The sequence below is a fragment of the Mus caroli genome, unplaced genomic scaffold (assembly GCF_978045245.1).
Source record: "Mus caroli unplaced genomic scaffold, Mus_caroli_1 scaffold_5, whole genome shotgun sequence".
Taxonomy (NCBI): Eukaryota; Metazoa; Chordata; class Mammalia; order Rodentia; family Muridae; genus Mus; species Mus caroli.
Genome location: NW_028227260.1, coordinates 116,731,608 through 116,745,566, shown reverse-complemented (window position 1 = coordinate 116,745,566; position 13,959 = coordinate 116,731,608). Strand labels below are relative to the sequence as shown.

General features: G+C 44.5%; 1 protein-coding gene across 2 annotated transcripts in view; it reads left to right on the top strand.

The window, feature by feature from the left end:
• Positions 1 to 13,959, top strand: part of Steep1 (STING1 ER exit protein 1) — an 87,613-nt gene that overhangs the window by 55,650 nt on the left and 18,004 nt on the right. The window contains exon 7 of one of the 2 annotated variants that reach the window (XM_029473326.2): positions 989 to 1,199. The exons of the other annotated variant lie outside the window; for it this stretch is intronic. Within the exon in view, the coding sequence (XP_029329186.1) occupies positions 989 to 1,030 (42 nt within the window). The 3' untranslated portion in view covers positions 1,031 to 1,199. Of the gene's footprint in view, positions 1 to 988; positions 1,200 to 13,959 lie in introns of those variants that run through there. 2 annotated transcript variants of the gene reach the window in all.

The following is a 13,959-nucleotide window of genomic DNA, read 5'->3' as shown; positions in this document are numbered from 1 at the left end:
GTATGTTTGGTAGAGGCGCGGTATGGTGCTGGGGAAGAGGGTGCCTCTGCGGGCCCATGCTGAGGCATTCCTTTCCCCACCCCCCACCCCGAGGGACTAATCACATGTCGAGTATAGTATGGAATAGAGTTTATTTAGGGCATGGGAAGGAAGTAGAGACAGAGAGAGAGGGGGAAGAGTAGTAGAGGCCTGCCATGAACACGTGGAGAGAGACCGGAGGGGAATGGGGAGAGAAGGGGCAGAGAGGGGAGGGTATGATAGAGAAGAGGGGGCAAGCAGCCCCTTTTATAGTGAGTCAGGCATACCTGGCAACAGCCAGGTAACTGTGGGGCGGAGCCTAGGCGAAATAATAATACCCAGCTTCACGCACAAAAAATAAATAAATAAATAAATAAATAAATGAAAATGAGGGAGAGATGCTTATGTAAATATGTAAGAAAGCTAGATGTTTTATTTATTTCTTTCCCTCTGCCCCATCCTTCCTTCTTTCCCTCCTTCCTGTCTTCCTTTCTTCTATCTTTCCTTTCCTTTTCTTTCTTTTTATTCCTAAATAAGCAATTACTATATCCCCAGCTTGTTTAAAACTCGAAGCTGACCTTGAGCAAGTGGGAGTCCTTCTGCCTCAGCTTCCCAAAAGCATTGTTAAGGTATTGGGGTGTTGGCAAGGGAAGAGACAAGATATAGACTGAATTGACAGTTTCTCTTCCTGGCTTGAGCCAGAATGCTGGGTTTTAGCCAGGACAGTTATTTTTAAGTGTTTTTCATTTTCTAAAATCTTAGGAAGGAAATGAAAGAAACCTGCCTAAGGCAAAAGAGGTGTCTTTCCACAAGTTTGGGCTTCTTTCCTTTATTACACTTATTTATTTTTATTTTGTATGTGTTTATGTGAGGGTGAGGGTGTGTCTGTGTGAGTGCTTATGTGCCATGACTTGTATGTATAAGCCAGAGAACAACTTCTAGGAGTTGGCTCTCTTCTTCCATCCTGTAGGTCCTGGGCATCAAACAGGTTGTCAAGTTTAATCGCAAGTGATCTTAGCCAGTGAAACATCTCACGAGCTGGAGCTTTGAGTTTCTTACCCTGCCCTTCACCCTGTCCTGTGCAAAGGGTATGAAATGAATGTCTCAGAAGGAAAACGCCCTCTGTTAAAGATTCTACAAGCCTGGTGGACTGATTAGAAGTTCATGGTTGTGGAGTTGGCATGTTGCAGATACAGATGTCATGGGCTATCATTAGCCTCCTTCAAAGCCATTCTTTGCCCGATTGTCTGATTTACTAGCCATGTGACTACCATGTGAAAACTTTGGAAATGTACTGACAGACAACTAGCTTTCCCAAGCCATCCGATAACATGAGGCCTACAGCAGAGGTTAGCCTCAGTTTGCTGGAAACACCTGCCTGATGTTTCCAGTAATGTATTGAAAGATTATGACTTTTCTTTTGCTACTATAAAACCTTCATAACATGGTTATTTCATTTGTATTTGCAATACCCTGAAGCCATGTTCCCTTATAAACTCTTAATTCTCTTTGAGGTAAGAGCTGTTTTTGCTTCGTCACAGGTAATAGCCATTCACCTTGTACACACATCCTGGCCCCGGTCCCGCCCCTGGCATAGAGAACTGTTTCCCAACAGGCTCTGGTCAGGTGACCTCAGGTCAATACCACCTGCTTGCTCTTGCCTAAACCTGCTGAGAGGAATTTGCACAGTCCAGAGAAGACAGTTAAGAAGTTAGTTTCAGGAGGCAACAGAGTCCACAGAGGGGCAAGTGTTACAGTGGGTACCCTGAAGTTGACTTTATGCAGAGGTTCTTGGTACAACACTAGACTAAGACCATGAAAATGCCTTAGATTTCATGTAGGCTATAAAAATACTCAGTGGAGTGTGCTGGCTGTGTTTGCCACCGGGAAAAGGGAGCCCCAGAAAGACAAACAGTAAGTGGTGCCCAGAACGAAAGTCATACTGTGCTTACAAGCCCATAACCACTCAACTGGAAAGGCATTAAGTTACTCACTCTCTTCTGTTGGCTCCAATAAAAGGAATTCTAATATTATCCTAAGCCAACCGTATTTAGGAAAGGAAATGCAGTGCCAAAAAAATCACTTATAATGACCCAAAGCTAAATATAAAACAATCTTGCTATTATCTCTTGGTCGGGGCTCTTTTAGGCCAAGGTTTCCCACCAAGACCTGTAATCAAGAAATACCCAGGGCTAATCTATTTGACCAGCATTGTGGGATCCAAGTCAAGGAGCTACTGGGATTGCTAACAGGGAAAGGTAAACTTATCAATGGTAACAAACACATTACAGCAGGTCCTGGACCTAAGAAATTGAATCTCCTTCCAGTTCGGCATGCTGGTCACAGCACTTAAGAGCCTGTGGATGGAGGACTTCCAGGAGGACTGCTGCAAATTTGAGGCCAGCCTAGTACATATAGTGAGTTCTAGGCTAGCCTACCATAGTGTGAGACCCCCATCTCAGAAAACAAAACAGAAGGAAGGAGAAATGGCTCAGTGGTTAAGATCACTTGTTACTCTCTCAGAGGATACGGGTGTGGTTCTGAGTACGAATAAGGTGATTCACAAACATCTGTAACTCCAAATCCCAATTTTCAGAGGATCTGATGACCAGCCTGGGTACCAGGCATGCCCATATATACATACATACACATAGACAAAACACCCATACACATAAAGTAAATAAATTAATTGTAAAAGTTAAAAACCTAGCTACCGCAGCACCCAGCAACAAAACCCCAGCCATGACGATGGCTGCAGTAGGCAAACTGTGCAAGCATGTGGGTCTGTGTTTGGATCCCTAGCACCAACAGAAAAGCCCAGGCACAGTGGCATGTCCTGGGTAGGTTAGTAATAGACAGATTCCAGGGGCTTGCTGGCCAGCCAGTCACACTGAAATGGCGGGCTCCAGGTTTGGTGGGAGATCTCGTCTACAAAATTATAGTGGCAGCCGGGCGTGGTGGCGCACGCCTTTAATCCCATAACTCAGGAGGCAGAGGCAGACGGATATCTGAGTTCGAGGCCAGCCTGGTCTACAAAGTAAGTTCCAGGACAGCCAGGGCTACATAGAGAAACCCTGTCTCGAAAAACAAAACAGAACAAAATTATAGTGGAGAGTGATAAGGGAAGACACCTGATGTTGACTTCCGGCCTCCACATGAGCATGCACTTGTAGATACACCTGCATACACATATGAACACACACATACAGTGTATATACACAAAAATGTAAGTCAATAAGCTATACAAAAAGAATTTCCTTCGTTTATTATTCCTGGGGGAAAGGAAATTACAGGGACATACGGCCTGGGAATGAGCATTTTGCAGTTGTGCTGGTTAGGGGCTGGCCTTTTCCAGAGGATCCAAGTACAATTCCTAACACCGACACAGTTACTAAATCAACTCCAGTCCCAGGGTGAATGGACATCCTTCTGTGGCCTCATGGGCCCAACATGTATGTGCTGCACTGACATACACACAGGCAAAACAGCCATACACATATCATCAACCAATCACTGAATGAGTGAATAAATACTGTGCCTAGAGTCATTCTTTCTTTCCAGTCACTTCACTGACGCCTTATTGTTGAGAACACAGTAGCAACACAATCTCCCGGCAAAACCTGGCTGGTTCTGTGTTGGGCTTGGCTGGCCAGGTATCTGCTCACCCCCATGACAGCAGACTCTGTCCTTGACAGAGTATAGTCACCAGGGCCAGCCCAGTCGTCTCTTGTCATCCTTTGAGCATCCCCACTTTCCCTCTGCCCGGAACATTCCTCTTTTTCTGCTTTCCCAACCTCTGCTCCTCCACTTTCACCATCTCTGGGTAGCCCCTTACTCGTCTGCCATTTGTACCTTCCAATTGTTCTACATTCAGTTTATTCAGCAGAACCACATTTCTTTATTATAACTGCCAACAGGAACAAAAATCCCAACCAGCATGTCCTAAGTGCTGACTGTGTGGCAGGCATGCTCTCATTTCTGCATGGTTTCATTGAAAATTCACAGGCACCCTCTAAAGTGACCACTGGTTTTACTTCCCCCATTTTACTGATGAGAAACCGTGGCTCAGGAGGCTAAGCAGTGTGCCCCAGGCAGTGGAACTCAGATGGTGGACTGGGATCTGAACTCAGATCACTGTGGACCTAGAACTGTGCTCTTAACTCTCAAAGGCAATGGTGGTGCATGCCTTTAATCCTAGCAGTGGGGAGGCTGAGGCAGATGGATCTCTGTGAGTTTGAGTTCAAGCCTGGTCTACAGAGTGAGTTCCAGGGTTGCATAGAGAAACCCAAAATTCCATTTCTTCTGTATTTCTACAATAGTTTAGCCTGGATTCTGTTGAACATCCCTCCACCTCTTCTAGCCTTATTAAGGGGATACAGACAGCAGGTCAGCCATGTGCTATGGACAGGAGGAAGACTAATAATGCATTGATAATCCAGGTCTCATACCCCAGCCAGGGCTTCCCCAGTGCTCATCACCACATCTCAATTTGAATGCCTCTGTGATCTACATCCCTTTTAATAGTGCAGGGAGAAGGATGCCTTCAATATCCATTTTTGTGCTTGTTCAGAGAGCAAGACTTTCTGGGAGAAGATTGTCTTTTAAACATCGTCGAAAAATATATTCAGGAACATTTTAACATTCAAAACAAAACAAAACAAAACAAAAAAATGAATTGCTGCTAAGACTGGATTTGGCCAGACATCATCTGCCCCCTTGTGGACAATGCTTTCCTGACTCTTTAAGGAAAGGGAGAGGAAATATCTGCAGTGTCTGACGTTACCCAGTATCTTTGCTGACAATCGTGCAGTCTGGGGATTGGCCATTCTGCCCCCACTGATCAGGAATACCTTACAAATGTCTCCGGTTTCTTTAGTCCATGACAAGGGTGTTGTAGCTGGCACTCAACTTGACTCTGGTGCAACACCACACTTGGCAGGTGCTGGTAGCATTCTGGCCCCTTTCCTAATTTTCAGTCATGGTCTTAAAAACACAAAACCAACCAAACAAGAGAGGAAAGATTCCCTCTTTCCTGCCATCCCTTTCTTGCTAATCCTATGGCCACCATCTCAGCCTGGAGTAAATACCTGACTGTTGGACCAACCTAATCCCTGGACTTCCATCTCTTATGATAAGATACACATGTTCGTCATCCAATTCTCTACTTCAAATGCCAAGCTTGCACTGCCTACAGGTCCCAACCTACCTGTCAGACAATAAATAAATACTATCTGGCTGCCTGCTGTGTACAAAGCACTGTGCAGGAATGTGCCCCAGTCAAAAAGGTGTGATCACAATGGCTATTGTGCTTTTTGTTTTGTGTTGTTGTGTTTGTTGTTTTTGTCGACTCACATAAGCTAGAGTCATCTGGAAAGTAGGAACCTCCATCGAGAAAATGCCCACAGCAAATTGGCCTGTGGGCAAGTTGGTGGGGATGTTTTTCTTGATTGATGGCAGGAGGGCTCAGCCCTCTATGGACAGTCCCACCCCTAGACAGGTGGGCCTGTGTTGTATGAAAAAATAAGCTGAGAGAGAGCCATGGAGAGGAAGCCAACAAGCAACATTTCTTCATACTCACGGCTTGGATTTCTGCCTCCAGGTTCCTGTCATGCTTGAGTTTCTGCCTTGGGTGCCCTCAGTGATGGCCTGTGAAAGGGATGTGTGAGCCAAATAAACATTTTCCTCTCTAGTTGTTTTTAATCAAGGTCTTTAACACAGCAAGAGAAAGCAAACTAGGGGCTGGTGACATGGCTCAGCGGGTAAGAGCACTGACTGCTCTTCCAAAGGTCCTGAGTTCAAATCCCAGCAATCACATAGTGGCTCACAACCATCCATAATGAGATCTGATACCCACTTCTGTGGTGTCTGGAAACAGCTACAGTGTACTTATGTATAATAATATATAAGTCTTTGGGCTAGAACAAGCAGGGACTGAGCGAGTGGGGGGGGGGTTGACTGGAGCTAGTGAAGGTCCTCAAAATTCAATTCCCAACAACAACATGAAGGCTTACGACCATCTCAGCTACAGCGAACTCATATACATTAAATAAATAAATAAACAAATAAATCTTTTAAGAGAGAGAGAGAGAGAGAGCAAACAAAAACTGGTGTCTACTGTCTTGGAGAGGAAAATGAGTCTTAGAGACACTAAGCAGCTTGCCTGAGGGCACCCAGGCAATGAATAAGAATGAGGACTTAAACCCTCCACACTCTTTGCCTTTTCCACCATTACCACACTCCCTCCATCAGATAATTTTTCTAGAACTTTCTCTGTGTGCTGGCTACTGGTTGTTGTTGTTTTTTGTTTGTTTGTTTGTTTGTTTTTTAATTATTAGTGGCCTGGCCGGGCAGTGGTGGCATATGCCTTTAATCCTAGCACTTGGGAGGCTGCCAGCCTGGTCTACAGAGGGAGTTCCAGGACAGCCAGGGCTACACAGAGAAACCCTGTCTTAAAAAACAAAACAAAACAAAATTAAAATTATTAGCACATATGAATTATACATAGTAACAGATTTCATTATGAAATTTTCATACATATGTGTAATGTATTTTAATCATATTCACCCCCACTACCCTCTTGTCTTTGTTCCATTGACCTTTTTACCAAATAGCCCTGCCTTCTACCTTTTTCTCCGTTTCTGGTGCTGGCCACTGTTCTTTAAGCTAAAATTATAGGGATGAACAAACCAGGCATGTGTCTGGTCTCCCCTTTTAGAGCATCTAACCTCATGGGAGAGGCTATTTTTTGCTCCCACAGCTCTGTTCCTCTAGTTTCTGCTGGTCTATTTGTCCCAACTCTTCCATTTGTAGGAAGTTTAGGTTTCAATTAGCTAAATAACATGCTCCTCCCTTCTTCCTTTCCTTCCTCCCCTTTTCCTTGATTACAGAAACAGATACTGAGAGCCCACACAGGGCAGTCTTTTACACAATTAGAGATTGTGTCTAGTGGCACTTGTGATTTCCCTTTGTGCCATCCTGCCTCTGCACCCTAACCCCTGTTGTGCCTTGAGTTCTCCCACTATCTTCTTCATGGTCCTGTGCCAAAATTACCAGGGCCCACCTCAAATCTTGCCTCCATGGTGGGGTCTCTCTTGACCCCTGGCCACAGTCATCCTTGTCCTCTCTAAAGTCATCGAACAATTCCCTGGGGAACTCGAGTCAGAATAATGCATTTAGCACACATTTGGTATTCTGTATCCATAACTCTCCCATCTATCTATGGATCCTTTGTTTAGACCCAGGCAGCATTTACTGAGTGTTTCTCATGGATTTCAACAGTGGCAAACCAAAGGTGGCAAACCTTCGTAGATGCTCTTCCAGTTAACAAAGAAAGGGCTCTTTTAGTCATGGTTGTCACAAAAGCCGTTTCCATTTCATCTTTCAACTTAAACATTATAATTCAAAGGATTTCCTGAATATATTCTCATCAGGTAAGTGAAAGAATGATCTGACTGCTGTGTTCTTTGATCACCTACCCCCTCCCATGACAGACTCGAAGATACAGAGGCAGAAGATGAGGTTCAGAGAAGGGACATGGTGTGCCCCGGGTCACACAACTTAGTGTGCATGAGACTCCATCTTGTGCTGTTGTCATTTTCCCTGGGCTGTCTTCCAGAGGACAAGAGTCATGTTTATCAGGGGTTCTACGTTAAAGCTGGGGCTGAGAAATCTTTTTTCTTTTTTTAAATCAATGAATGCCACCACCCCCCCTCCAACCCCCCCCCCTACTCCCCCGGCACATGGCTTTGCTTTGCACAAGCCACTGTGCTCTGACGTGGGTTACACTGACCCCATCTAGTCAGTGAAGAGTCTTATCATCTATCTCAAGGCATTATGTCATTGGGACCCGGAAAGTCTCCTTCAGGAACTTATACATCAAGTCGAGGCCCGTCAAACATTTTTTGAACATATGCCATTGAAGGAAATACTAGGTATGCTATTGTCGAGGAGCTAAGACTTGCCTAACAGATCCCACACACTTAGCCGACCAGCCAGCACATGCCCAAATTCTATATTATGTACTGCTGATGACGTTTCTGAGGGTTCAAGCCAGCAAGCGAATGGCTGGAGCGGTGTTAGGAAGGCTTCTTGGAGGAGGTGGGGCGGACTGCAATCGTTGGCAGGCAGCCTGTGTGGTGAACAGGCTGCGTGAAGAAGCGCGCCCTCTGTAGGTAATTTCAGGAAGGGCGGCTAGAAATCGGCCGGGTGGCCAAAGGGAGACGGAAGTGACGGGTATTCCGCTGCCGGCGCTTCTACGGGTGCACCACGCTGTGCCGCAGCCGCTTCCTCTGCTTCCCTTTTGTCCAGTCGGACACAAGGCGCCTTCCAGCCCCCTTTACGCCCATCGCTTTTGCGATTTCCGCTCGGGGCGTTCCCAGCCTTCTCCCCTATTTGTCCTTGGTTTTAGGCGTGGCGAGCAGGGGCGTTTCCTTCAACTCCTCGCCACTCTCCGAATGGCGATTGTGTCTGCCACCATACAGAAAGCGCCCGGCCAACTTTCCCAGGCAAAGGCCCGCCATCTGAAAAAGACAGATGGGTGGCTACCGAACAGACACTGAAGCACTTCGGGTTTTGTCTGTTTGTTTTGTTTTTCTTTTGCTTTGTTTTTAACCAGGCTTCTGGTAAAATACTAACTCTTTTAATCCTCACCACAGCGCTAGACAGGTGGCGTTTCCCAGGCCATTTTATAAGAGAACAAACGGAAGTGCTGAGAGTTGAGTGTCTTGCCCAGCCTCCTGTGGGGCATCTTTAAGATTAATGATTGATGTGGAAAGACCTAGCCCAATGTGGGTGGTGACATCCCTTGGCAGGTGGTTCAAGGGATATATATTTATTTATTTATTACTGGCTGCCTCAGTTTCCCAATCTGGGAAATGGTGATTACAGCACCTGTATTTTAAGACTTTTTGTGGGGGGAATTAAATAGGAGAAGCCACATTCAATAAGAGGAAGGTCCACCCTACAACAAAAGCTGAAGAAATGGCAAAGAGCATACAAGAGAAACAGCGCACTGGCTTTTTAAGCCGGTCGGAGCCTCTTAAGTTTTCATCTGCCTTCTTTGAATGGGCTCAAGAGTAGGGCACTTTAGGCTCAGGCCTAGGGGCATGCCAGGTCTAATAAGCCCTAGTTAGTCACATGGAAGTGCAGTGGGTACAGCTCTAATGACAGTGTCCTCAGGTGCTCCAATAATGTGATTGCTCCTCTCCTCTTGGAGTGGCTTGAATCATCTTGTGTGATAGCCAGTGTTCATTACTGTAGCCAGCACAGCCAGATGCCCATCAAGTACTATACGGAGGGCCCTGTGTTAGAAGTTCATGAAGGAGTGGCCAGCATATGTTCAAAGAGTGGTAAAAGCATTTGAAGTGGAATCATCTGGAGTCCATAAGGTACAGGGAGGGAAGTGTTTCATGCCCCTGCCTCTCAGATGAGCCTCTCATTTTGCCTCTTGCAAAATGTAACAAAGCAAAAGAAATGGTGCCTCTGACCAAACTCCTATTGTATCCATCTAAGCTCACATCTACTATATGGGTACAGTGTTAGGAATATAAAGAAAAACAAGACAGAACACCTGGTAGAGACAGACAAGGAGATACTCAGTTGCCATACAATGAAACAATTAAAATAATTAGCTGAACAAACGTTTCTTAAGTATCTATTACTTGCTAAGTACTGTTCTGCCCAGGCACTGAGGACACAGCCGTGAATGAAAACACATAAAATCCCTGCCCTTATGGAGCTGACAAAAATGGAGTACTCTAGTGGCTAGCGGAGTGTAGGCAAGTTGGAGAGGAGGTGTGATTTGAGCCGAACTTAAAGACCTGTGCATAGGCCCATAGCATGTGCACAAGTCACAGAACAGAGGGGGAAGTACATACTATCTCTCCATCCAAGGTATATTGTGGTGCTGATGAGATGGCTCTGTGGATACTTGCTGACTGAGAGAACTGACTCTTACAAGTTGTTCCCTGCTTTCTGCGGGTACATAGTGGCATTCGGGCATCCCACATACAGATAAAGAAATACATGTTTCAAAAAAGAAGAGCTACAATCAAGAGCAAATAGTCCAAAGTCGAAGTCTCCGCATTTTTTTTTTTTTTTGAGTGCCACCCTGGCTAAAAGAGAAGGGCTCCCAATGTCATTTGCTCCTGGGTTTGTATTTGTTAACTGGAGCCTCACCCAGTAGGTTAATCACCCTAGCCTCAGGCTGCTGTCCCCACTAGAGGTGCTTACCAGCATAGGCTTAGACCTTTCATTTAAAAGGCAAGCCTAGGGCTCAGTGGGTGTGTTCCAGCCTGGGGACTTTCTCTCTCTCTCTCTCTCTCTCTCTCTCTCTCTCTCTCTCTCTCTCTCTCTCACACACACACACACACACACACACACACGCACAAAGAAATAATTTTTAAAGGCAAGCCAATTTTGGAAGAGCTGAAGAAATTTGAATAAAATAAAGTTTAAATTCAGAGCTTTAGGTTTGAGTATTTTGTGCACTGATGATTCTTAACTTTGGCTAAAATAGAAAACCACCCACTTGCTGAGAGTGGTCTCTGTAAGCAGTGCTTTTTATAATGCAAATTTCTTTTTGGTATCTGTCCAAAGGACTTTGTTGGTGGATACTAAAACTATCTGGTGGCTTTCATTGTTATTTTATTTTGACAGGCTCACCATAGGTAGCCTAGACTGGCCTTGAACTCAAGATCCTCCAGTCTCTTAAATTCAAGAATTACAGGCTTACCACCATGCCTTGCAGGTTTCACTTTGCAATAAATTTTATGGCTCAAGGCTGACTGGTCACCTTGAAGTTCTCCTAGAACTCTTCTGATAAGCCAGATAGTGCTGAGCACATTCCTTCACCTTGCTACAACTCAGTTTTATCAACTGTGAAATGGAACAAATAATACCACCTACGTAGCAGGGTCAGTGAGCTGAATTCATGTAAACTCTGCTTAGTGCAATACCTGACATGGGAGAGGTCAAAATAATGGGCCTTGATCTTGAGTCGGTAGCTTGAGAGGAATCCCTGGTATGTAGTTGTAGCAATTATTTCATCACCAGAAGCACATTCTCTTCAATCTGTCTGGTTCTAGAAACTCTGGAAAAAACTGTAGCCCCACTTAAGAAATAAGCTGAATATGCTGGGATATGCCTATATTCCACCCAGTACTCGAAAGGCTGAGATAGGAGAATCACAAAGATTGCCAGTTCGGAATTAGCCTGGGGTACTTAGCAAGACCTTGTCCCAGCCAACCAACTAATCAATCAGTTGATCTACTAATATAAAATTTACCTTCACACACATACACATATACGTATACATGCAAGCACAAAATTGCTTTCCAATTTTCCTGATGGAAAGACTGATGGAAAGTGACATGACTCAAGAAAGACATGGAGCTGAAGTAGGATTATAATTTCTATGGCCAATTGTCTAATTGGCAAACAGGATGCTTTTACCCATATGCTCAAGTGCTTATTACCCCCTGACCTTCATATCTACAGTAAGGCTACTTACTGCAAGGTCTTTTTAAAAGTTATTTAAAGTTTTTTTTTTTTTTGTTTTGTTTTTTTTGTTTTTTTTTTTTGCAATGCATTGAACGTTGGCCTTGGGCTGTCAGGGCAAGCACTCTACCCAGTGAGCTACACTTCCTTACAGCTTTACAGCTCAGGGTTTTTTTTTTTTGTTTTTGTTTTTTTTTGTTTTTTGTTTTTGTTGTTGTTGTTGTTTTTTTGTTTTTTACAATGAATGGACTCCTGAACCATGGACTTACTTGCAAAAGTGAAAGGAGATTCTTGCCTTTAAAGGTCTCAGGGGGTTGTCTATTCTCAGCAGTTTCTTTCTCTGGGGAGGAGTGAAATCACAGGATTGGGCAATCAGGCAAGGGCCTCACAGATTCCTTGAAATACTGCTGGAGCAAAGGGAGTGACTGACTAGGGCCCTGGCAACTGCCCTGGCTTGGCTGGCTGAGCAGTACAGACCGCCTGGAGGCAGGCCGGATATAATTCTGGCCTTTGCTCCCTTTCATAATCAGTGTTGTAAAATAAAACCACATGTGCCCGTTGTCCAGTCCATTCCAGGGGTGTCATTTTCTTCCTTTACAACCTTTGTCTGATTCACTTTCTAGCCAATACATATGGAATTGTCTAAAGACTGCTTTCAAAAAAAACTGTGCAGGTTGGGTTATGGACATAGCTTAGAAGAATTCTTGCCTAGAGTACACGAAACCCTAAGTGTATCTCCAGTACTGCAGGAAAAGTAAAGTGTGCAAACCAAGAATACATCATTCATGCTAGCCTCCCCAGTGACATGAAAATGAAATACCTTGCCGGGCCTGGTGGCGCACGCCTTTAAATCCCAGCACTCGGGAGGCAGAGGCAGGTGGATTTCTGAGTTCGAGGCCAGCCTGGTCTACAGAGTGAGTTCCAGGACAGCCAGGAACCTTTTCTCGAAAAACCAAAAAAAAAAAAAAAAAAAAAAAAAAAAAAAGAAAGAAAATGAAATACCTTGATAAAACAATTAGCTGTTATAATAAATAGTATTAAAATTGTATGGAAGCTTGGCCGTACAGACTAGTTATGTAGCATGTGCCTAAGTGAGACCTTGGCTCTGCTTCTCAGCATAGATATCTAGATAGATAGATAGGTAGATAGATAGATAGATAGATAGATAGATAGATAGATAGAGACAAATGAGCAAAGACATCAAAAATAAAAAGGTGCACAGAATAGGTCTCTAGCATTATTATAAGAACTTTCTACATATCAATCCCTTTAACGTGGTTTTCCCCCTGAGATAGGTTCTATTTTATTCTTGTATTCCAGATAGAGAAACTGCAGCACAAAAAGCAGCTAGGTAAAAGTTGACTATCAAGCGAAACACTGTAGCAATTGCAAAGCCCTAAAGCCTGTGAGCGTCCTGAACAGGAAGTCTATGCGTGGTGTGTTCAGCTCTGGGAGAAAACGAGAAATAAGGAAGTCCCAAGCTGAGATCTGCCACTGCCCTGGTATACTGTGCTGGCTGGAAACCACTTCATCTCCTCCAGTTCCACAGCAGGAGTGGATCCAGGGTTTATGGAAATATTAGCTTATGGAATTTGAGAGGCCGTTTTTAAAAGCTTATGAAGTTTCCCGAACCATGGGAACAAATGAATGCATTCAGGGTCCCCTTCTAAGGCTTGGGAGGGGCCCGTGCAAGGGATGCCTATGAGGAAGATGCATCACCTCCTCTGCCTGTGCGGCTAACATGTCTCCCTTCTCCGCAGCCAGCCATTGACGCTCACCCAGACAGAAGAGCTCTTTTCACTTTCGAACATGGGGGCCCTTGGAAATTAGGAACCTCTCTAGAGCTATTTAGAAGAGACCTTGCTTTGGGTATGTCCATTCTGGGAGTAAAAACAGAGGCAGCGAAATGCTTTTTAGTGCTATCAGGTTTTAAATCTCACAGTACTAAATGTATTCCCTGGGTAGGCAAATGGCCTAAGGAGATAGACTCCTCTCCAACCCCTGGATGGAGGTTCAAAACTAGCTTCCATTGCTCACTCTGTTGACAGTCATGGGGAAAACCACAAATTAATAGACTCCTTTAATTCAACTCAGTTTTGTCCCCGAAAGGGTCCACTGAAAGCAAGCACCCAATCTGTCACTTGAACAGTGTTTATATCTGTTGCTGGGATACCGAAGGCTCTTTTGAGCAGTTGGCTAAGAGGGGCACCATGCCTCTGACCTTGGTCACCTGCACACACAGCGAATAATGGCCAAAATGTTAGGAAAGCGCCTCCAAACATTTCGAGTGTAACATACGGCATCCCCAAATTGCAGCATCCGGTATTTGTTGTTTAAATAAATTTCAACCTGCATACAGAAGTGCACATTACACATAATAGGACTAGGCTTTGAAAAGATAGATGTTAATTATTTGGAAGTAAATCGGATCACCTCTGACCTGCA